Genomic DNA, 23,040 nt, shown 5'->3' with positions numbered 1-23,040 from the left:
GATTGAATTGAAGCAGAACTAGAATGAGCACGATCACCACGATATAGGTTAAAGTAACCAATCGAATCGATCGATCAACAAGAGAGCCCCCCAACCCAAAAAACTCCCACCCCCAAAACAAAACCCCCCCTCCAGCTACCTAAACAACATCCCCCCCAAATTCACAGTCTTCCCGCTCTTCCCCCCACCATCCCCCCTCGACCGACTCCGACTCTTAGACCTCACAAACGCATACTCCTTCCCATGCCTCCCGCGCCCCTCATCCTTGATGAAAAGGCGGTTTCCGTTCCCGCCCGCGCGCAGACGGCGCGTGTGCTCGAAGAGGATTTCTGTTTCGCGCTGGCTCATCTCCCGGAGGACGATTATGTAGTTTGGGTCCTTTTGGGTGGTTAGTGTCTGGCAGAAAAAAAAGGGGGGGGGGGGATGATAGGGATGGGATATAAAAGGGGTAAAGGAGGGGGACTTACAGAATCATATTCATACGGAATATCGTAGTAGTGCAGGGTTTCCACGTCGAGGTATTCGCGCCTGACTTTTGCGTAGGTGGGTTGCGGGGCGATGCGTAGCTGCGTATGTTGGTGCTGGTGCTGTTGGGGGGCCATATGCATATGATGCGCATGCGCCTGGGCAGGGAGGGGATGAATCGGCATCATACCCTGCTGCATCTGCTGCTGGTGTTGGAGTTTCTTCTGCTCCTCAGGATTAAGCAGTGCCTGGACCTGATTCTCCTGAAACCCAAACTGCGCAAGCCGTCTCCGCATCGACTCCTCCAACTCCTTCTCCTGCGCCTCTTTCTTCGCCTTCTCGCGCTCCGCCTCCTCCTTCTGCTTGCGCGTGAAGGCCTCGTACTCTGCTTTATCCTTCGCGCGCTTGGCTTCCTCTTCGAGGCGTATCTGCATGAGCAGCTCGTCTTTTGCGCGCTGCGCTTTCTCCGCGTCTAGCACTTTTTTGCGCTCGTACTCGTAGATGATGCGCTCTGCTTCGGATTTGGCGGCGGCTTCTTCGGCGGTCTTTTTGGCTTGGTAGGCTTGCAGGACGCGCTCGGCTTCGGCTTTTGCGTCGCGCTCGGCTTTTTCGACTTTTGCCGTGTTTTCGAGGATGATGCGGCGGCGCTCTTCTTCCCAGGCTTTAGCCTTATTATCGCGCTCGAGGGCCTCTTTTGCGAGCTTGGCTTCGTTCTCGGCGATGATGCGCTTTCGTTCTGCGTCTGCGGCTTTTGCTTTGGCGTCGCGTTCGAGGGCTTGTTTGGCTAGTTTGGCCTCGTTCTCGTGGATGATGCGGTTTCGTTCTGTTTCTTGGGCGCGCTTTTCCTTGTCGAGGTCTGCGAGCATTCTCTCGCGCTGCTCGGTTGCGTCGCGCTTCTCCTTTGCCATTTTCGCCAGGATGCGCTCACGCTCTTCGGCGGCGGCGCGCTGCTCCTTGGCTGCTTTCTTCTCGAGATCAGCGCGTAGGCGCTCTTGCTGTTCGGCCTCGTCTCTCTTCTCCTTTGCGATCTTGGCTACGATCCTCTCGCGCTCTTCAGCTGCGTCCCTCTTCTCCTTGGCAACCTTCTTCTCCATGTCAGTCATGAACTTCTCGCGCTGCTCTGCCTCGTCTCTCTTCGCCTTGGCAGCCTTCCTTTCGAGGTCGGCAAGGAGCCTTTCCCGCTCTGCGGCCTGCTCTCTCTTCTCCCGCGAGATCTTCTCCTCGATTCTCTCGCGCTCTTCCTCACGCTCCCTCTGCTCTCGGGACATCTTAGCGCGGTTCTCCGCAATGATGCGATTGCGATTGTCTTCCTCTTCCTTCTGCTCCTTGGACATCTTCGCTCTGTTCTCCGCGATGATGCGGTTGCGGGTGTCTTCCTCTTCTCTCTTCTCTCTCGAGATCCTCTCGATAAGCCTGTCGCGCTCTTCTTCGCGATCCCTCTGCTCCTTGGACATCTTGGCGCGGTTTTCGGCAATGATGCGGTTACGATTATCTTCCTCGTCTTTCTTCTGCCGCGAAATCCTCTCTATGAGCCTATCACGCTCCTCCTCGCGCTCCCTCTGTTCTGTCGACATCTTCGCGCGGTTCTCCGCGATGATACGATTGCGGTTCTCCTCTTCTTCCTTCTTCTCTCTCGAGATCCTCTCCACAAGACGATCCCGTTCTTCCTCACGCTCTCTCTGTTCCGTCGACATCTTTGCTCGATTCTCCGCAATGATGCGATTACGCTTTTCCTCCTCGTCCTTCTTCTCCCGAGAAATCCGCTGCACAAGTCTATCGCGCTCCTCCTCGCGCTCGCGCTGCTCTTTAGACATCTTAGCGCGGTTCTCCGCAACGATACGTGCGCGCTTGTCTTCCTCGTCACGCGCCTTGCGCTCACGCTCCATCTCCTCCTTCTCGCGCCTAAACTCCCACTGCTGCTCCAGACGCTGCTCCTGCATGCGGATGCGGTTCTCCTCGGCATCGCGCTGCACCTTGTCTTGCATGTACTTGAGCTCGTACTTGCGCCTGGCAAGCTCATCGCGATTCTCATGCTCGAGCTTCTCCTCGGCTTCTCGAAGTCGCTCTTCAGCGAGACGTCTCTGCAGCTTATCCTCATAGGAGCCTCGGTTCTCGTGCTCGAGCCTTCCCTCTGCTTCTCGCAGCCTTTCCTCGGCAATACGTCGTTGTAGCTTGTCTTCGTACGACATTCGATTCTCCTTGCCAAGCTTCTCCTCGGCTTCTCGGAGTCGCTCCTCAGCAAGGCGTCTCTGCAGTTTATCCTCGTACGAGCGGTCAGGCGAATGGTCATGGTGGTGCTGGTAGTCACGGGAGCGGGAGCGTTCCAGCCGATCCCTCGTGACTTGAAGCTTCAGCTCCGTGACCTGTTCCTCCAGGTCCCACTCGCCGGGCATTTTCCTGTTGCGGCCGCGCGGGCTGGCATCTCTGCTCTTTTGTTCGGTGCGCACATTGGGGTTGCTTTCGTTGTCCATGCGCGTGGAGTTGTAGATGGTCACGTTTGGGGCTGGGGTGTGGCCTTGCGAGCGGGTGCGGTGGAGACCGGTCGTGTAGTGAACTTGTGGGGTGAGGAACTCGCTCGTGCGACGACCGTAGCTGTGGCGGCCATATTCGTCGTCTTCGCGGGTTTTTGGCGGCGGAGGCTTGACATGGCGGGCTCCGCCGGTGTATTGATCCGCGTACCACTCGTCGGAGTAGTCCCTCTCGTCTGTAGAAAACATAGCTGTGATGAGGGGGAAATCAAGTACAAGTGCTGACAAGGCTGAGTAATATCAATGGAGAGAGTGAAGAAGTTGTTCAGGACGTCTTAGTTCCGTCTTACACACTGCGGGGGCGGGGTGATGGGAGAGACCAGCACAGCAGGTAAAGAGGAATCAAGTCAGTCAGACGGAAGAGCGTGGGACATGGCAGTCAGATATCAAAGAATGCCAGCCGTCAATCTTGGGGCCAAAATGCAAGCCACACTGCAGATGCGGATGCAGCTAGTCATCAGGCAGCAGTAAGCAGGAAGCCTCATGCGCCCGTCTCGTTGCCTTGCCGCCATGGCTGTGGAACGAAACAAAAGCCTACGCGCGGGTGCAGATGATTGTCTCAATGGACAGTGTGTGAGCCTGTTTGCGCCGCGTTCTTGCAGCAATGTTTTGAGCGGGCGGTTCCAAAGAGGGGCAGAAACATGTCCAGAGCTAGAGCTAACCTCCATTACCCCTGCGACGCGGGAGGGTAAGCGCTTGGGAAAATGGGTATCAGCCTCGTCTGTTAATGATCGTGAATATCGTTCTCTGCATTCCCAACAACAAACCATAGGTAGCTAAGACATATGTAGTGCACGCAGAGCGCGTCCTGAAACACGCAGCGTTGTGACCATTTGCCCTTCTGGATCACCGGCGTGATGGTGGTATGCGACATGGGGGCGGTTTGGCAGCTGCAAAAGCGGGAAGTAAGCTGCATTCTTTGTAGCTCCTACAAGCTGCAAAACTACACAAGAACAATACAAAAATGTATACGTAAGGCGCATACAGTTACAAATCTAGGCGCAAGAGTTTTACACTAAACACAGTTGTAGTTGTCAAGCTGTTGCGTGATTTTGCTGCACCTTGGTTCCTGGTATTTCGATTGACAGAGAGGCAGCCTCGGAGGGCGGAAAGTTGGCACCACGGGGGTTTGTTCAGCCGCGCCGCTCTTGTTTGAATGCTGTTCAAGTGTGAATCAATTGGACATCTCTGCAGACGATGCTATGGATGTGGATATGGATTTGCGACGTGTCTTGCTAGCCGTAAAACGGACTAGCACCCAAGATCAAAAAGCGAGAGTGCAGCACGTGCTTCTTCCCCAGACTAACACCGGCGGCCCGCACACGAGCCTCGGCACCGGCTTTTGGTGAATGATGAACGGGAGGTTCCCTCACTTTGCACTCCCCTCTGTGCTAGCATGCGGCGATAGTCTTTACTGCACAGCAGCCATGGCAGACGCTCTCTGCGGGCCCTCGAATGCCCTCCAGAACTTCCAGAAGCACACGACCGTCGACCGGACGCTGCAGCAGGATCGTCTGGTCGGCCGCCATTCTCCGTCGCAGGTTAGTTGAGATGGCGGAACACGAGGGACTCTCTCCAACTGTGACCAGGCCTTCCGATCGTCGCCCGCAGCCAGCGCCGCCGCGACAGACCACGAGTTCGATGCCTTTCAAGCTGGGCAGCCAGACTTCCAGCACCGCGCTCCTCCGCATCTCGCGCATGCTCCCCGTCTCGTGCAAGCTCCCCAGGCGCTGCCTGACTGGGCCAACGACTTCCAGCGCATGAACATCGCCTCTCCGCCGCCACAACAGCACTTCCAGCAGCAACGAGCCCAGCCAGCGAATGCATCGTCGGCATGGCACCAGGACTTTATGAGGCAGCAGGCGCCGGTCGTGCAGGCCCCAGTCTTGCAGCAGCAGCAGGCGTTCGGGGGAATGTCGGGGTACGGCATGGGCGGCTTTGCTGCATCGCCGTACATGCAAGCACCCGTCTTCCAGAACGCAGCGCTCTCGGACACGGCGCAGGGGAAGCAGCGGGCGCAAGACGCAGTGCCAGCCTTTGACGAGGCGGCCTTCGAACAGGCCTTTGCACAGGCGCAGCAGGACATGTTCGAGGAAGCAGTCGCCGAACAGACACAACCACAGCCCCAGCCAGAGCAGCTGGACCGGCCGAGTGAGATAGACCCTCTTCTTATGCGGATACGGGAGACGCGCCCAGGTTTGTAGCTTCTTGCAGCCACACCACGCCTGCTAACCGCTTTGCTAGCCGTCTACTCGGCCATCCAGGTCTGGAGCGAGATGGGCCTCGGCCGCACCGACGAAGCCATCACCTTCCTAGATAACATGGATCGCCTTGAGAAGACGGGCCATCTCGTCCAGGACGCAAACGAGGGGCGCTGGATCGTCGACTCGCTGCAGCGCATTGCCAACCGCGACGCCCCGCAGGAGATCAAGACGCGCGCCGAGACCCTCATCACGGCTGTCAACCAGAGACTCATGTCGCAGTACCCGCTCGGCGCCCAGGTGCCTATGAGCGCGGAGCCCCTGTGGCAGGAAATCGACGCCGCGGGCTACATGCGGGCTGCTGAGCCAGTCCCAGCCGAGCAGAAAGAAGAGCAACAACAACAGCCACTCACCACCGACGACGACATGGCCGCAACAGCCGGCCGCCTCCTCGAAAAAGTCGCCGACAACACGAGCGAGAAATTCAAAAACTCGCAGTTCCTCTCCCTCATGCGCCGCCTGCGCGACCACAAAGTCCGCGTCGAAGACGACAAGTTCGTAGACGTTGATGCTGCTCCTACTCCCTCTCCCGACAAAGTCAGTGCTCCACCACCATCAATACCGTCGTCGTCGTCGTCTTCCTTCCCCACTGCAAACCCACCACCACCTACAACAATAATCCCCGACATTGATCCAATGCTCCTCAACCACGCAGCCACAGACTTCCAAATGCCAGACTACGCTCAGTACGCTGACTCCCCTCACACTAGCACCCCCAGTAGCTGACGACGTGATAGTTGAGCCCAGCGGATAGGACACACGAGACGCGGCGCATACCGCCGCATGAGCAGGACGAGGATTTGTGGCGCTATGCTGTGCCTGGAAGGGATCCAGTTACGCAGATGCGCGGGCCTGGCTCCGCGGCGGGGTGAGTGGGTAGGTATGTGGTGCCCTGTGAACCTGCTCGTTGGGAAGGCGTGTCCGCGAGACGCAATTTGTGTAGAATGCGCATAGCACTTGCAGTGTTACCAGCGAGACATACAGGGGTTGGGTTGGGTTGGATCAGGTTGTATAAATCTCGGAAATACTGGTATAGAGGCGCAACGGAATGGGGTTGGATACAAGGGAGATCGAGCGGGGTGGGAAGACGCGTGTAGACGGAATGGGATAGGATGTAAGATTTTCTAGCATAGTGTCATGACGAAATGATTGTATAGATTTTTTTTAAATACTCGGCTTTTTTATTTCGTTACTGCATGTTTTCTACGTTATGTGTGTTGTCTCGGTATAGCTTGTTATAGAAGGGGGGATTGTGGAGTGTTGTTTTGTAGAGCGGAAGTACATTGATGCCGTGTCCTGAGGGAAGTACACAAAGCAATTGATGTAAATGAGTATGTGTTGTACTGTATTTGTCCCACTGCTGTGACTGGGGCTCGAAACTGGAACTAAAACTAGACATGGAACCAGAACGGGGGAAAAAGTGAATGGGCTAGTATAGTACTACAACAGAACAGAACAGGACAGAACAGGACAAGTTTCCATCTCGGGTGGGAGAATACATCGACGAGACGAGTCGACAGAGGGAATAATGTGTTGATGTTGTATCTGTCCAGAGATGACCTTTTTCGACTGACGTGTAAAATCTCCCTCTTGTGTAGAAAGCGTCAGATTACAAAATCAATGTCACATGCAGAATTCCCTAAACATCAAACCCCTGATTCTACCCCCACAAATCTCCATCTACTTTTCCATCTCCATCTACCCCCTCCCTCCCAACCCCTCCCAACACTCACTGCCCCCCACCCTCCGCAGCCCTCAACTCCGCCTCCACCTCCGCAACCACCACCTTCCTCACCCCCTCCCACCCATCCGCCTTCCTCACAAGACTAACCCTCCTAGGCTTATCCTCCAACCCCTTAAACTCCACCGGCAGTACCTTCTCCAGAAAATACACCTTCTGCTCCGGCAACGCCAGTTCCACCGCATTCGCGAACTTCGCCGGATGCGCCGTCGCAAGCGCAATATGGTGGGTCGACGGCGGGCCCGACACAGCTACAGAGCGGAACGCAGCCGCAATGCCGATTGCAGAGTGGGGGTCCAGGATGTAGGACTTTGATGATGGGGCGTGGAAGATGGATTTAATCGTGTCGATAGTCTCGTCGTCGCTGACGCGGTAGGACGAAAAGTCCGCCTTCGCTCTGCTCAGGATCTGCGCGTCGACGGCGAATCCGCCCTGCGATTTCAGCGCGTTGAGCCAGTCGCGCACGTGGTCGCCTGCCTGGCTGCGGCGCTGGGACACCGCGTCGGAAGTAGAGCTGTAGACGTCGTAAGCGAGGAACCAGAGCAAGCGTTCGAAGTTTGACGAGACGAGGATGTCCATTGCGGGGCTGAGCGTCTCTTTTACGCCGCCCTCGTGTGCCTTTACGCCGTCTTCTGCGAGGCCGCCTTCAGCCTTCTGGCCATGCACGGGCTTCTTCTCGTATTTTCCCGTCTCCCAGAAGCGGTGCAGGATGTCGTTTGCGTTTGTGGCGATGATGAGCTTTTCGGTGGGCAGCCCCATGCGCTTTGCGAAGAAGCCGGCGAGGATGTCGCCGAAGTTGCCGGTGGGGACGACGAAGCGGACGGTGGAGGCGGGGAGGAAGGAGGGCTGCCGGATCAGGTTGAAGTAGGCGTGGAAGTAGTATGTGATTTGGGCGAGGATGCGCGCCCAGTTGATTGAGTTGACGGCCGCGAGACGGTGCGTTTTGTTGATTTCGGGGTCGGCGAAGAGGGCTTTGACAAAGTCCTGGATTTGTTAGTTGTGTCTTGAAGTGGTTGGGAATTGTACGCACCTGGCAGTCGTCGAAGGTGCCGTCTACAGCGAGGTTGTGCACGTTGGCGTCCATGACCGTCGTCATCTGCGCTTCCTGAACGGCGCTGACCTTGCCGTGTGGGTGCATGATGAAGACTGAGACGTCCTTCTTCCCGCGCAGTCCGTAGATGGCCGCAGAGCCAGTGTCACCACTCGTCGCGCCAACGACCGTCAGGTGTTCCCTCTCGCGACCCGACTTATTCTTATTCCTGCGGACGAGGAAGTACTCAAACAGGTTACCCAAGAACTGGAGCGCGACATCCTTGAACGCGAACGTCGGCCCATGGAACAGCTCCAGCAGATGTATGTTCTTCTCCTTGTCGAGTGTGACGGTCGGAGTGATGTCCTTTGCGCGGAAGGTCGCGTAGCTGCGGCGTATGATGTCCTTTAGGTCTGCGGCGGGGATCTCGGACGGGGAGATGTAGAGAGAGAAGATCTCGTACGCGAGTTCCTCAAAGGACATATTCTGCCATTTTGACGCCCAGTCTTCGGGGAGTGTGGGGATTTCCTCGGGGATGAAGAGGCCGCCGTCTGAGGCGAGGCCCTTGAGTACGACTTCCTCAAAGGAGAGCTATAAAGTGTCAGGAGACGCATGGTTATAATTTCATTGTAGGGCTGCTGCTCTCACGTCGTAGGATCCTCCCCGAGTACTCAGGTAGCGCTGGGACGCGGTGTGTGATGTCATGGCGGTCAATTGTGAAGAATATCAACAGTAAACTCAAAAGATGATATCGTACTGTACACCAATAGAGCAAGATGTAAAGTGATGATGGACCCGTGGGGAAACTTGACGGCGTGGGAATAGCTCCGCAATCGCAGTTGACTCAGAAAAGTTTGGTCCCGTCAGGCCATGCGTCGACAACCGTAAGATGCTTTTTAGAGACCACATGGCTCTATATGGGCTCAGATAGGAAATTGTAACGTGCAGTGACAACCTCCTGGCTCTACTGAGCCCACACCAGTACAGCATCATGCCCCGCGATCATGATTTGTGCCCCGCCGTGTCATGCTTGATGTTCCTGCAGTTGTGCTGCGGCCGGCGATTTCGGCGTTACGGCTGCACTTCGGTGCAAGAGATGTACTTCAGCAACAAACTTTTTGCGATGACGATTGACACTAACATCTTTTTGGAAGTCAGCAGACGTCGTCAACACCACGTACACTTTGTATGATACAAATGATATCTATTTACAAAAAAACTACCTGGCCCGTTCTGCTGCTAACACATTCACGCCCGTAGTAGGACACGGTTCCCATCTTATTACATGATATAAGAACCAGTTTGGTAAGAGATTCTAATATTGTCTTAACTGTATGACCTATTTTACAACGAATACCACGGGCATTGTTGTAAGCTTACAAGAGACCGCCTTCTCTTTTCGAGTCCATGCACTTGCCGTACGATACCATTCGCGGTTGTCCATCAACTAGACAAATTCTCGTTGATTTACTCCCCTCGACGCAACAAGATACCAAGATATCTTCATACTCGTGTAGACAAAAGAGTGCGGATGGGAAGCCATCTAGCACAAAAGGTAGTAGAGAGGATAAGATAGCACGTTGATCTAGTTGCTAGACAATATCTACCCTTCGATAGCTTTAGCTAATTCAAGAATTAGGTGGCCGTTTCAGTCCAGTCATTCGTGCTCGATAAACCCCATCCGAGGCTTCGAATGTGTGCTGTGGTACGGCGACATGTCTCGGGCTTTTTATCAGGACAAAGTCATTCGAGATGTGAATCTGCTTTGCGGCTTTCTCGCGTACACGATTGTGGTACTGAGTTATGACTTCGAAGTCTGGCCGCGACTATTCCTAGCCAGTTTATGGACGCGAAACGACAACTGCCACAATCATCCCGTAGGAACTCCCAATGTCATTTTTTTGTATGTCTGAGTTTCGTTGCTCTTTCACAAATCGCGTCATGTTACATATGCACGCATTCGAGGTCTCGGAGGTATGTATCGAGCATGACTCCCGGTTAGTTGAAATACTAGGAAATAAGACGTAGCAAAATCTTGCAAAAGCCTGCTGGCTACATCTGATATTAGTGTAAAAATCGTGTACATCAATCTCTAGTAGTTCACACCTAGCATATACTTTTTCCCTTATCAATAGTGTAGTCTTGCAAATTTTTGCCACAGACAACACAGCCTACTTTCAGCTTTCACACTGAACGGAGAGCAGGAATAGAAGGCTGAAACAGTCACCTTGTTTATTAATTAGGTAAAGCTATTGAAGAGCCAACGTAGCCCTCCTATGTGTTACACTCTGTGTCCCACGACTTCCTATTTACACTCCATGTAACTACTCTGGGTAGAACCATGTGAGTTTCTTCAGAACGCGGACATGTTAGCTAATCGTGAACGGGTTCATACGGCAAGTATATAGAGCCACACGAAGAAGAAAGGGTGCTTTGAGGAGAGTACAATTGTGTATCTCTGCGAGACAGCTATGCTCTTGATTCATCGAAATACCAGGAAGTAATATGCATTGAAATCTTATATCAGCTAGAGGACTACATGTAAGCTTTGTGTAAGACTTGTGTGCTGTAAATATTACTGGTATACGCCTGGTTGTATCAATTTCAAGCCTCTTTTTCTCTGGTCTGGTTGCATTTTCTGCGAAAAAGGACGTTGCTTGACTCCACGTATTTCGACTAACTGGGAGTTATGCTCAAACCCCGAATGTGTCTCTATCAATCGGTAGTGTCTGTACTCTCAGCATCGGCGAGACTCCGGCGTCTGCTAATCATCGGCAGGAGTTCGGCCGGCTGATCGTCGGCAGCAAAAAAAAAAAAACTCTGCAAAGCCGAGGATCAAGCGCTCGGTCGCAGCGAAGCACGGGCCAGCAACACCACCTATTTAACAGCAGCCCTCCCCGTCCCCTCTTCCAATCTTCAGTGAACAGTGAGCTTGGCACCAGCCCCCTACTACAACCACCACTAACAAAAAGCAGTACTTCATAGGATCATGCAAGTTTGCCTGTTCTTCCATCCATTCGACATCCTGCTAACAGCCTTCTAGTTCTATAGTTGTCGTTCCCTTCTGAGCTTCTTACAAAAGCCACAGATTCTCCAACCTGGTTGATGAGTTACAGCCTCGATGTCCCGGAGTGAGGCCTTATTGCATTTGCTTCGGCGAGTGTGGCGATGATCTTCAGCCAACCGGTTTCGTACTTCGGTCGATCTGGAAGGCAGGACGTTGATGGCAATCTGACAGGCCATTTCTTTTTCATTGATTACTCTGGCGTGCCAGATGATTGAGGAAGAAGTTTTTCTCATGTGTGTACCTGGTTATTGGCAGATTGTAAGAGCGCGAATCAAACAGAGGAAGGCCTTGGAGCAGCTTGACAACGACATGCAAGATCAACGTAAGACTTCGGTAGCTTGAAATCCATCTGTAAATGTTCAGCCTGTTTTCTTCGCAACTTCGAATATCTTGGTACTAGTGCATTGATATGCTTACAAGGACCTCCCCATCTCCAGCGTTGAGCATCACCGACACACCAGAAATCAAGGTACAGCGAAATCTTGCAACAGCTGGACAACTACATGTACAATTTGGGTTGAGCTTCTGCACCTCGAATATTGCTAGTATGCGCCCAGCCTCTTTACTCGTAGTATTCTCCAAAGTTGCGTTGGTTGTGTGTGGAGTCGTCCATCGAAGAGTTTTTCAAGACCCAAAGTTGAGGAACCAAACTTCGACAGTTGCTGCCTGGACCTTTGAACGCGTGTGCTCGCATTAGTATATTGAGGAACCATGTGTCCAAATACAATCTATCAACTAGCTCTGCTTCTCTGTTACTGTTACTGTGTACTATTATTGTGTATTCTTACTGATAGTTACTGTGTGTACGCACATACTGTATTGGAAAATTCGGCTCAATACTGTGTTGTGTGTATGTGTTTCTACAAGTAAGAACTCGCCGAAGAGCGACTAAAAAAATTCGCAGCATTAATATTGTGGTAAGGATGTGATATTCTGCAAAGAAGAATGTAGCTTTCTTCTAGATATTTCTACTAACAGATACATAGCATCCCCCAATGCCCACCCAATTTTATTCATCCGCGAGCAACGCCATATATGATCTTTTGATCATTCACCAACACCTCAACACCATCCATACTTTTCGTTGCCGACCCAGTCAATCTTGTCCGCTACTGGGCCATCGTGCTGCGGATACCACTGCAGGCTCGCGATACTCTCAGAATCCCTATCGACCACCTCCGCACCTGGCTCCAGCTTTTGAGCCGCTGAAACAGTGGCAGGTGTAGGATTCCATGCTTCGACGTGCTCCAACCTCCACTCCTCCGCCTCTCGTTGCGCCATCGCTAGCAGCGCTGCTATTGCGGCGTCATGGCTGTGGTCTGTTGAGCTTCCATCTACTCGGCTAAGATCATCTTCGTCCTCAACGACTATCCTCAGTATATGGAGTGTGTTTCCTTTGGCTTCGGCTGGGTTTGCGTTGTACCACACGCGAGTCCAATAGCACCAGACTCGCTTCCCCTGCTCTGTGCCCACCACAGCTCCCTTGACTTTCGGTACCTTACCATGAAGCTCCATCCCTACAAACTCCTCTCGCGCATGGTGCCACTCGACAGTCTCGATGTCTGGTAAAAGTGCGATTGCAGTCTTGCTGCTCTTTGACCGCAACTCCAGACTCCGTCTCATGAGAGCTTGGTCGATTTTGCACAGCTCATCCAGATCCTCTGCGTACAGCGGCCGGGCAGTCGGGAGACTGTTTGCATCTACGTGTTTAGAAACGCTTCCTGGGATGGAGACGTGCGACGAGTTGAACGGCTCCCAGCCCAGAGCATTGTAGAATGTCTACGTAAGTTAGTAAGACACCCCCAATCTTACCAACATACGACTCCTTACCTTCCCGATATCAGAATACAGCACCGAAAACAAACACTCCCTCCCCTCGCTCGTCTGATGCGTCTTCAACGCCTTCCCCAGTTCTTTCATCATCCTCTGAGCATACCCTCTCTTTCTCAAGTGCGGCGCACAAAATACACTTCCGATTCCATGACTTATCAACTCTTGCACTCTCCCATCTTGCCAAACCAGCGCCTTCTTGCGGTACGTCTCACAACTCGCGAGCGGTAGACGGGTTCCTGAAGATGGGTCCAAGGGATTGCTTGACATGGACGTGTCGACAAGGATCCAGTAGCTGATGCCGTCGTCTCGCGTGAGGGCCTGCTGCGAAAGGGTGGCTTCACGGCGCAGGTATGTAGCGAGAGAAAGGGCGCCGCGCCATTCGGCGCCGTTGAGGTTGAACTGGATGAACTTTTCCGCCTCGGTGGGACGGACGAGTGCGAGGGTTGGAGCATCTCCTTTTGGGAGATCTATGGGTGAGTTCATGGTTGCGGTTTGGTGTATGACTAACTACCCTTTACGCAGGAACGGTTATCAGGGTACAGTGGTCTGGTTCACGTCTTCGTGTGCATTTGATCAAGTGGATGGCTAGATGCTTTGTCTCGATGCTACCCCACGTTTAGTGCAAGACTCCATCTCGTCCGCAATCCCCGCATCCTTTTATATCTTCATTGTCTGTCTCCACAAATGTTACGTCTTTCTCTCCCGTCGTGTGCCGTCGAAAAGCGCGAAAAGCCAAACCAAGGATCATGTGCGGCGTCTAGGCTTGTGAGCAGATTGTAGAAGAAGGCTAAGGGTTTTGCCACGCTTCACCCATCGATTGAATCACCTCATCAGAGATGTTACCAACATCACTCCGTTTGGATCGTCGCTGCCCATACGCGCAGGGCTGGAATAGAGTGATTAGCCGCGCGGTGTACTACGCGAGACGCTGACCCCCGCCTCAGCTCCTGGGCTACATGCAGATTGCATGCGGCGTCAAATTCATGTTTGTCTCTCTTCGCACTCGTCGAAAGGGGATACAATGGCCGTTGCCCTTTTCGTTTCTTGTGGCACGTAGCTGCCGTCTCTCACCTTTCTGCCTGACACGCTTGCCTGTTTAGTTCCTTCTGTTCCAGCTCTTTGATCTCACTCTGGCCCCGCGCGCTGCAACACGGCCAACACCGCAGCCTGGATTATCTGCGTCAATCCGCGCAATTTCTCGTTGTCAGTCTGCGAAGTGGTGTACACACGCCAACTCGCGTTACACGAACCCGCTCAGGCTGGTACAGGAACGAACGAGGCTGCGGTGAATCGGGCAGGCTCTATTCACACATCCCCCTTTCGCTATCGTCTGTGCGATTCTTTCTTTGTTTCTCTGTCTCTCTAGTTATAACTCATGTCTTGTTTCCCTCTTTCTCAATCTCTGGCAAGCTTAGCGTGAGCTGCGAGTGATTGCGTGGCGAAGAGACGTTGCCAACCGCGATCCCTCGCTATCACTTATGCATCCGCCCGGCGGTAAGCACCCAACAAAGTCCACTCCCTGAAACAGTGCAAACGAACAGACTTTCTCAACCGGAATTTCTCAGTACGCACGGGAATCACTCCTTACTTCCACAAAGAATACGCATCATGGCTCATGATGATTTTCATCTTGCCCGCGAGGTCGTTGAGTTGTCCGATGATGAGGATGAGTTTGGGTACTCCGACGCGCAATTTCAACAAGCGCTTGATGGCATCTCCGATACATACGACGAAACTTTCGACGATATCAACGCTCAATCCAACACGTACTACAGCGCCAATGATCGCGAGATCATCGACTTGACGGCCATTCCAGACATCGATGTACCGCCATCTGATGCCGGAATTCCCGTAACAGACGATGAACCCGCCGCTTCTATAGATTCAGACTGGGGCGGCGATACCGACCTGATCACCGACGCAGCGTGTATGCAGATGGTCCTGAATGTTTTTCCAGACATCGCTGCAGACCACGTTTTGGACTTGATCAAGGAGAAGACCACAGATGCGACGCGGACCATGGCACAATGCGAGAGGATCATCACTGAGCTCCTTGACGCAGAGACGTATCCGAAAGAGTCCGATGAAGTCAGCAAGAATCTCAAAAGGAAGAGAGAGCCTAGTGACGAGCTGAGTGAATACGAGAAGGGTCAGCGGGATCCTAAGATTCCCCAGTATGAGCAAGATGCGTACGTATATTTCCTGTCCTTTCCATCTTTTCCTCGTGTCAATTCTGGCTTCGAGTTTTCTGGCCGAATGCCTTCAATACTTTCTACTCATTCACTCGTCACGCGTCGCGACTTCAATGAGCGAGGGGACACCATTTCCAAGTCACAATTTTGAGTTGTAGATTCGGGAAGGGTGTTGATGAAGTTGATGGGGTTGTTCACGCGGAGTCTCAATATGAGAGCCAGCGAAACGCCAACCTTGGGTTGACATCTACCACGGCCCACGGCTCCTGACGACGTCAAACCCTGATCCGTTCTACACTCAGTTTTAGTGCGCACACAACTCTTTTTATGGCATTTATCACTGTTTTTCTACGATTTCCTGAGCTGACGCAACTTTGTCTAGGGTGGATTTGCTCAAAGACGAGTTTCTTGATATTCCAGTTCGATACATCACAAACGTGTTGAAGAAACAGAAGACGCTGTTCAAAAGTTACGAGATTCTAGAGGAGCAGTTGCAGAATCATCGCAAGATTCATTTGTCATTCTCGAAAATCGGCAAGAAGCGCATCAAACGCGGTGTGGAACAGATCTTGGTTGAGCGTGGGAGTCAGCTTCCAAAGGAACTTCACGCCGCGAAGAAGAAGAACAAGGACGAGACTGGTAAGTGTCTGTTTGTTCGAATCCATTGCGTAGCATCGCGCAAGCTGGCCTTGATGTCATCTACAAATCCAGGGGTTGGCTGTAGAGATTATTGATTAATACTAACTTCACACAGCCAAGCGCACTGAAGCCGAAAAAGCGGAGCAAGCGGAGAAAGACAACCTACAGCAAGCAGAGATGAACAACGAGATGGGCGAATGTCAGTGCTGCTTCGGCGACTTCCCCCTGAACCGAATGATATGCTGCAACGGTGATAATGTTCATTTCTTCTGCATGGACTGTCCCAAGCAGTACATCGAAACTGAGATGGGAATGTCTCACTGCAGGCCAGTCTGTTTTGCAACCGACAAGTGCAAGGGCACTTTTAGACGTCATCAGTTTCAACAGGTCTTGAGCGAGAAGACGTTCGAGCGGTTGGAGCATATGCAGCAGCAGCAAGACCTAGCTGCCGCCGGACTCAGTTTTCTTTCGGAATGCCCCTTTTGCGACTTCAAGATGGAGTGCTTGCCACCGGAAGTTGACAAAGAGTTTCGTTGCCAGAACCAGAAGTGCGGCAAGACCAGCTGCAGACTGTGTCAGAAGGAGACACATATCCCACTCAGCTGTGAAGAAGTCAAGAAGGACGGGCAAATCACATTGCGGCATATCGTCGAAGAGGCGATGTCTGCGGCGCTGATTCGACACTGCAACAAGTGCAAGCATCCGTTTGTGAAGGATCTTGGCTGCAACAAGATGACATGCTCGCATTGTAGGAACGTGCAGTGGTAAGTCACTGACTTTGGTGTCGCCCTTTGTCGTATAAGCTAACTCGTGTTACAGTTACGTCTGCTCGACGAACGTAAAAAACTACAACCATTTTGGCGACGTAGCAGCAGGGCTCTGTCCACTTCATGATAACATCGAAGACCGCCACGAGCAAGAAGTCAAGAAAGCAGCCGACGCAGCCATGGCCAAAGTCCAAGCCGAGAACCCACAGCTTTCTGAAGCCGACTTGATGATCCAGGTATCCGACCGTGTCAAGCTTGCAGAAGATGAGCGCAAGACCCGAGCCGCAGCTCAAAACAATGCCTTTCCGTATCACATGCTTGACGGGCAGATTGCGCATCGAGGTGCCGCAGCAGGACACCTACTTCGAGTTCCACCACCAGTGTACGTAGCCCCCTACCAGCTTCCCTTCGCAGTTGTTCCTGCGCTGCCCTTCAACAACAACCCCTTCTTGCCAGCAGCTCCTCAACCTCCCTTTGTACTGCCGCAGAATCAGCATAACCAGTACTGGCTTGCTCCCCGGCAGCAACAACAACAACAACAACAGCAACCGCAGCCTTACCAGTATGTACACAACTGTCCGCACTGGCCGCTGTGTCCACACCACCACCACCATCATCACAACCAGAATCACAACCACCATCCGCACCCCTACTAACTCACCACACCCCCTCCAGACCCCGCGTGGGCGCATTCTTCGACCCCCTCGCCGCCCTTGCACCCGCCCAAAATCTCCACGAAGACGTCCACCAACGAATCCAACGAGCCCAAGGCATCCTGCGCGCACAGGAAAGACAGGTCCAACAACAACAACAACTGATACAAGCACAACGGGATCTGGAAGTGCAACGGCTGGAACAGCAGTTGCAGTTGCATCAGGCAGCGGGGGATGGCGCGCCGCAGCAGCGACGAGGCCCGACTCCACAGCAACGGCGGTTGCGGGATATGCAGGGCCAGCTTAGGGTGCTGGAGTTGGTGAATGCGGCGCGGATGAGGATTCTGGATGGGGTTGGGAGGGGAAGGTGAGCGGGGAGGAGGGTTGGTATAGGGGGTTTCTTTTGTAGATGTTACGTTATATTTTCTTTACGTAGGTTTCTTGTCTTGTTATGCGATGTGATGTGTGAAGTGGTGCAGGAGTGGGTGTTTCATCAGAGACAACTCTCGTGCGTAGTTCGGTATCTACATCTTCCTCTCCTTCGATATCATGCTTTCCCCTTGATATCGAACTTTGCCCTCCCCTCCTCAACCCACGTCTCGAACCGGAATACGCCCGCCTGCACGCTGCGAATGGGCGTGACGCGCACTCCGCCGAGATCTGCGCCCTCTTTTCCATCATCCTCCTCCCTTTCCATATCATCCTCCCCTCTTTTCCCCGTTTTCTGCTTCTTCGTTTCCCCCACCCCTCCCCGCCCCGTCTTCTGCAAACTAGGCTGCACAGGGACCCACGGCATGGGATGCGCAATCGGCGGATCAACGCCCATCTCATCCTTAAGCTCCATCGCGACATTAAACGAGCACGACGGAGGCAGGGGCGCAAGTTGCGCGGTGCGCGTCGTGAGCGCAATGAGCGCGGCGCGGAATTGCTCGGAGAGGTTCGCATCAACATCTTCGTCGTCGTCACGCGCGGGGATATTGTCATCAGGCGACGGCGAGCGCGAGTCCGACGCCCATTCAATCCGCGTCTCCCTTTCGCTCTTCTCCACAACAGGGAAGCGCGATACGTCGACCATGTAGCGCTCGAGGATTGCTGCGCTGCCGGTCTGGTCGTCGTTGGCGTTGTGCTGGGCGAAGATTACGATGCCGATGCGTGATAGACTGCCCGTGAGCAGCTGGGCGTGCACGGCGGAGAGGGCGTCGCGGATCCATTCGCAGACTAGGGGGTGCCGGGATTGGTAGACGGAGGTGTTGTGGAAGCGGGAGTGGACGAAGGAGGTGCGCGGGTAGAGGGTGCGTAGGTAGAGGAGCGTGTGGGTGTAGGCGGTGAGGAAGGAGGTGAAGGCTGCGAGCGTGGAGAGGTAGGTGGGCGGCATTGTTGGTGTGGTGGATGGGGTAGACGCGTCTTGTTCGGTCAGTTGGGATGACGTCGAGGGTGGCAGGCTCGTCCCCGGGCTGGGTGAGGCGTGAGTGGCATTCTAGAAGGATGGAGGCGGGGAGTGGAAAGCGTCACCCCTCGACGATATAACGGATATGGATATCTCATCGGACAAGGCTGTATTCTGATTGGCCGTGCAGTCGACCTGTGTGTGTAAATCTTCCCCCAGCATCAACACCACGGCGGACATATTTCCGTCGACATCTACCGCTCCCCCCCACCTGGACCCAATTCGCGCCCACCTGGAACCACACCACGACAACACCGGCGTCGACGGCTCCCCCCAACCCCAACCGTCGTCTGCTCATCTGGCCCGGCTAGAGGCGTGCCCGACTAGCCCCATGGAGGACCAACTAGTGCAGCTGCTCGCCGCGACGCAGACGGCGCAGGAGACGCCGCGCAAGCAGGCCGAGCAGCAACTGCTCTCGCTGTACGGCCACGCCGAGCTGCCCCTCGGCCTGGTGGGCATCGCCGGCCACGACGGCGTGCCGCTGCACATCCGCCAGGCGGCGCTGCTGGCCCTCAAGCAGCTGGTGCTGGCCGGCTGGAGCGACAGCTTCGACGAGCACCAGGGCCGCGTGCTGGTCGCCGACGATACCAAGCCCGCCCTCCGCCAGCGCCTGCTCGACCTCGCCACGACCGACCATGTCGACCGCAAGCTGCGCGCCGCCGCCGCCCTGGTCGTCAGCAAGATCGCCGCCGCAGACTACCCCGACCAGTGGCCCGGCCTGCTCGACTACCTGCTGCGCATGATGCCCGCGGCGTCGGACGGCCAGCTGCACGGCGCGCTGAAAGTGCTGGGCGAGCTGGTCGACGACTGCTTCAACGAGGCGCAGTTCCTCGCCGTCGCGCCCCAGCTCGTCAAGGTGCTGTTCGACGTGGCCGTCAACGACCAGCGCAAGCCCACGCTGCGCGCCTTTGCCTGCAGCGTCTTCCGCGCCTGCTTCGACATCCTGGAGATGATCATGGAGGACCACAAGGCGGCCGTCAAGGCCTTTGCGGACGAGATCCTGCAGGGCTGGCTGCCCTTCTTCATCGCCGTTATGAAGACGACGCTGCCCGCCCCGCCGTCGGAGCAGGACGAGAACGACGAGGCCGCCCCCGCAGAGACGTACAAGGGCCTTGTCGCCCTCAAGCTGCAGGTCGTCAAGATCCTCATGCGCATCCGCTCCGTCTTCCCCGCCGTGCTCTCGCCCCACAGCTTGCTCCTCTTCCAGGCTACGTGGGAAGAACTGTCCGCTCTGCAGCCCGCTTACACGCTCATGTACATCCAGGAGGAGCGCCAGAGCCGCCTCGAAGACGCTGACGGCCTGCCCTATACGCTCGACTTCCTCGTTCTAGAAGAGCTCGACTTCATGCAGGCTTGTCTGCGCGCGCCCCCGGTCCGCGCCCAGCTGCAGCAGGAGCTGCAGAACCAGACGCCTGAGAACTCTTGGGTCACCGAGGTTATGAAGCTCGCTGTGGCGTATGCGCAGATCACAACCGAGGAGGAGGGGCTTTGGGATATCGACGTCAATGTCTTTCTCAGCGAGGAGACGAGCGTCACGGCAAATTATACCCCGCGCACTGCTTGTGGTGATCTGGTTATTAAGCTTGGGGAATGGCTCACGGAGCCGACTATCAACGGCCTGTTGACGTACACGCGCGCATTGTATTCTGCCGCCAATGGCTGGAAGGCAAAGGAGGCTGCCCTGTACGTCCTGAACCAGCTGCTCAGCGACTTTCAGGATGCAGACAAGCAGATTAGTCCAGACGTCGCGAGTGGGTTTGTAGACTTCATCCGCTACGCCATGCAGCAGCCCGATGCATTCCTGCGGGCGCGCGGGTATCTGGTTGCAGGGAGCCTGACAAGAACGTCTGGCGACGCCCTGCAGCAACTCGCCTCGTCCTTTCTTGAAGCTTCGCTACAGGCTATTCCAAATGATGAGTCGGATGTGGTTCAGGTCTCGTGTATCCGCGCTATGCAGTATTATCTGCAGGCTCTCCCGCGCGCTGTTACGCTGCCCCTGCAGAGCGCTATCATTGCGGCTATCAGCAATTATCTCGCCACGCAGGACTTGCAGGAACTTGCGGAGAGCGACGATCTTACTGTTACCCTGGTCGAGACGCTTCGAGACGCTATCCTCATCGACACGCGGATATGCATTACTGGCGATGGTCTGGATCTGCTGTTCCGCGTCGCCAGCCACTGCGCCAATAACTTCCAACTCACGATGCTGGTCAACGAGACGTTTGAAGAGGTGACGCAGTCGATTGCTCAGATGGGCGGAGATGCGTACGTCAACTTGTGCGCAAAGGTCCTCCCATCCCTTACTGGCGCTTTCGACGTGGGCAATCTCACCGAGGAGAACAATCTGACAACGCTGGCTGCCGACCTCCTCACTGTTCTTGCTGAGCACGGCCCCGAGCCACTCCCAGCTGGCTTCGTTGCGACGACAATGCCGAAACTCAACCGTCTTCTGCTCGGCGCGACGGACGAGGAACTATTAAAGTCCGCCACCATGGCAGTCAAGAACATCATCGCACACGACCACCAGCAGCTCTTCGAATGGCGTGACGACAGCGGCAAAGCCGGGCTCGAAGTCGTCCTCATCATCATCTCGCGCCTGCTCTCCGCGGCGTCCGACCACGCTGCGGGTGAAGTCGGTGTTCTTGCCGCCGAGGTCGTGGAGAAGGCAGGCCATGAACGGCTGGGTCCGTATCTTGAGGAGCTGCTGAGAAGCGTTGCTGTGCGTCTTTACTCGGCGGAACATGCGCCGTTTATTCAGAGCTTGACCCTGGTCTTTGCAAGACTGAGTCTGAATCATGCTGCCGAGGTGGTGGAGTTTCTGGCCATGCAGGATATTGCGGGTCAGAATGGACTGCAGGTTGTGCTCGCGAAGTGGTTGGAGAACTCGATTAATTTCGCGGGGTATGATGAGATTCGACAGAAGTACGTATACCGCAGTTACCTTAGTGAGGGGGAGTGAATGATTTGCTTGGGATTGTTTTATTATTATGTGGATTTATGCTGACTGTGTATGCTAGTGTCATCGCGCTCTCGAAGCTGTACGATCTAAAGGACCCGCGCCTCGCGGCTATCCAAGTAAAAGGTGACCTTATCCCCAACACAGACGGCCGCATCATGACGCGCAGTCGGGCAAAGAAAAGTAAGTGACCCCTGATTTCTTCTCTGAGGGAGGTGCTGTGGACTGACAGCCAACCCTGAAGTTCCCACCCCCTACTCCCACCCCCCCTACCAACGAAAACCCCCGCTAACCCTCCCCCCCCAACAGACCCAGACCGCTACACCACCACCCCCGCGACCCTCAAAATCCTCAAAGTCCTCATTGTAGAACTCCAATCCGCATCCGGCACCTCCCTCGACGCAACCGCCGCCGCCGACCTCGCCACCTCCTCCAACAACGCCGATGACGCCTCCGACGCAGCCTCCGACGACGACGCAGACGCCGACTGGGAAGACGAACCGAACCCGTTCCTCGACCTCGGCAGCACCTTCAGCAAAGAACAACTCATGGCTTTTGCGGACGAGGGGCCGGGGTCGGGCAGGCAGCGCGATGATGAGACGCAGGGGTTTATTGTGGAGTTTTTTAGGAGGGTGGCGGGGGAGGAGGGGTTTGCAGAGGTGTTTGGGGGGTTGAGTGAGGGGGAGAGGGGGAGGTTGCGGGAGTGTGTTTCGTAGGGTGTGGGTATGCATAGGGGGATAGAGGGGGGAAGGGGGGATAGAGGGGGGGAAGGGGTGGTGTGGGTATCGATACGTTGCACGCTCTGGGTCAATATTATTGACATAGCAATAGAGTGAGGGAATGGGATGCAAAATAACTATCCTCTCGCGAAGATAAAAGAACAGTTCACTACCTACTACCTACCTATCTCAGCCTCAGTCTCAGTCTCCTTCTCCTTCTCCAACTACATCTCATCCCTTACTTCTCCCCACCTCTGCGTCTATGTCTGTGCACAAAACTCGCACTTCCACCCCGCACTTTAAACTTCCACCTTCCAACTACTCTATCCAACAAACAAACCAACCAAGAAACCAACCCCCCCCTTTTTTTTAAAAGAAAACTAGCTATATATATTTCTACAGTCTCTATACTATGTAGGTAGCACGTTAGCAGACGTTATTTACATAGGTGGGGATAGGTAGTTATAAGACGAGACAAGACAAGGAGGTGGTCTAGGAGTTGTGTGTTGAGAACTTCTACAGTTAGTGTAAACTTATAAACTTGGAAAGTTTAAGCTACGGTATGGGGTGTGTACTGGGATATGTGGTATGGGGTATGTAGTATGTAGGGAAAGGAGTATGTAGGGAAAGGAGTATGTAGGGAAAGAAGTAGTAGTAGGTATAAGGGTGTAAGGGTGTAAGGGTGCGGAGATGGGGTCAGGTACTAGTAAAGAAGGGAGAGGAGAGGAGAGAGGAGAGGAGA

General features: G+C 54.3%; 7 protein-coding genes across 7 annotated transcripts; 3 read left to right on the top strand and 4 right to left on the bottom strand.

The window, feature by feature from the left end:
* Window positions 1-135: 135 nt before the first annotated feature.
* On the bottom strand, window positions 136-3,376 carry P153DRAFT_394736 (uncharacterized protein; the record flags this gene model as incomplete). The annotated part of the gene is made up of 2 exons (XM_033671334.1): window positions 468-3,376; window positions 136-378 (listed from the first exon to the last, which is right to left on the bottom strand). The coding sequence occupies exons 1-2, from the start codon at window positions 3,180-3,182 to the stop codon at window positions 136-138; spliced, it is 2,958 nt and encodes a 985-aa protein (XP_033525781.1). The 5' UTR covers window positions 3,183-3,376.
* A 1,044-nt stretch (window positions 3,377-4,420) lies between these two features.
* Window positions 4,421-5,980, top strand: P153DRAFT_286069 (uncharacterized protein; the record flags this gene model as incomplete). Its single annotated transcript, XM_033663436.1, has 3 exons — window positions 4,421-4,534; window positions 4,583-5,189; window positions 5,238-5,980. The coding sequence occupies 3 exons, from the start codon at window positions 4,421-4,423 to the stop codon at window positions 5,978-5,980; spliced, it is 1,464 nt and encodes a 487-aa protein (XP_033525780.1).
* A 1,003-nt stretch (window positions 5,981-6,983) lies between these two features.
* On the bottom strand, window positions 6,984-9,017 carry P153DRAFT_421471 (threonine synthase-like protein; the record flags this gene model as incomplete). The annotated part of the gene is made up of 3 exons (XM_033672316.1): window positions 8,674-9,017; window positions 8,026-8,616; window positions 6,984-7,979 (listed from the first exon to the last, which is right to left on the bottom strand). The coding sequence occupies exons 1-3, from the start codon at window positions 8,728-8,730 to the stop codon at window positions 6,984-6,986; spliced, it is 1,644 nt and encodes a 547-aa protein (XP_033525779.1). The 5' UTR covers window positions 8,731-9,017.
* A 2,991-nt stretch (window positions 9,018-12,008) lies between these two features.
* P153DRAFT_364981 (uncharacterized protein) lies at window positions 12,009-13,885 on the bottom strand. The gene is made up of 2 exons (XM_033667726.1): window positions 12,923-13,885; window positions 12,009-12,871 (listed from the first exon to the last, which is right to left on the bottom strand). The coding sequence occupies exons 1-2, from the start codon at window positions 13,406-13,408 to the stop codon at window positions 12,155-12,157; spliced, it is 1,203 nt and encodes a 400-aa protein (XP_033525778.1). The 5' UTR covers window positions 13,409-13,885; the 3' UTR covers window positions 12,009-12,154.
* Window positions 13,886-14,381: 496 nt separating this feature from the next.
* P153DRAFT_364980 (uncharacterized protein) lies at window positions 14,382-17,289 on the top strand. Its single transcript, XM_033667725.1, has 4 exons — window positions 14,382-15,114; window positions 15,500-15,756; window positions 15,872-16,520; window positions 16,576-17,289. The coding sequence occupies exons 1-4, from the start codon at window positions 14,534-14,536 to the stop codon at window positions 17,177-17,179; spliced, it is 2,091 nt and encodes a 696-aa protein (XP_033525777.1). The 5' UTR covers window positions 14,382-14,533; the 3' UTR covers window positions 17,180-17,289.
* Window positions 17,264-18,833, bottom strand: P153DRAFT_364979 (DNA-binding protein). Its single transcript, XM_033667724.1, has one exon. The coding sequence runs from the start codon at window positions 18,549-18,551 to the stop codon at window positions 17,724-17,726; it is 828 nt and encodes a 275-aa protein (XP_033525776.1). The 5' UTR covers window positions 18,552-18,833; the 3' UTR covers window positions 17,264-17,723.
* P153DRAFT_394730 (ARM repeat-containing protein) lies at window positions 18,554-22,295 on the top strand (the record flags this gene model as incomplete). Its single annotated transcript, XM_033671333.1, has 3 exons — window positions 18,554-21,545; window positions 21,641-21,762; window positions 21,889-22,295. The coding sequence occupies exons 1-3, from the start codon at window positions 18,955-18,957 to the stop codon at window positions 22,293-22,295; spliced, it is 3,120 nt and encodes a 1,039-aa protein (XP_033525775.1). The 5' UTR covers window positions 18,554-18,954.
* Between the last annotated feature and the right edge of the window lie 745 nt (window positions 22,296-23,040).

Source organism: Dothidotthia symphoricarpi (genome assembly GCF_010015815.1).
Source record: "Dothidotthia symphoricarpi CBS 119687 unplaced genomic scaffold P153scaffold_6, whole genome shotgun sequence".
Taxonomy (NCBI): Eukaryota; Fungi; Ascomycota; class Dothideomycetes; order Pleosporales; family Dothidotthiaceae; genus Dothidotthia; species Dothidotthia symphoricarpi.
Note: the sequence above shows the minus strand (reverse complement) of the source record. Positions and strands in the feature narration are given on the sequence as shown.

Excerpts from the sequence above, each read along its gene's own strand:
- P153DRAFT_364980 (XM_033667725.1), top strand. The coding sequence starts at position 14,534 with ATGGCTCATGATGATTTTCATCTTGCCCGCGAGGTCGTTGAGTTGTCC. Across the intron at positions 15,757-15,871 it reads GAAGAACAAGGACGAGACTG|CCAAGCGCACTGAAGCCGAA; the intron begins GTAAGTGTCTGT and ends AACTTCACACAG. Across the intron at positions 16,521-16,575 it reads CATTGTAGGAACGTGCAGTG|TTACGTCTGCTCGACGAACG; the intron begins GTAAGTCACTGA and ends CTCGTGTTACAG.
- P153DRAFT_364979 (XM_033667724.1), bottom strand. The coding sequence starts at position 18,551 with ATGCCGCCCACCTACCTCTCCACGCTCGCAGCCTTCACCTCCTTCCTC.
- P153DRAFT_364981 (XM_033667726.1), bottom strand. The coding sequence starts at position 13,408 with ATGAACTCACCCATAGATCTCCCAAAAGGAGATGCTCCAACCCTCGCA. Across the intron at positions 12,872-12,922 it reads TGTATTCTGATATCGGGAAG|ACATTCTACAATGCTCTGGG; the intron begins GTAAGGAGTCGT and ends TAACTTACGTAG.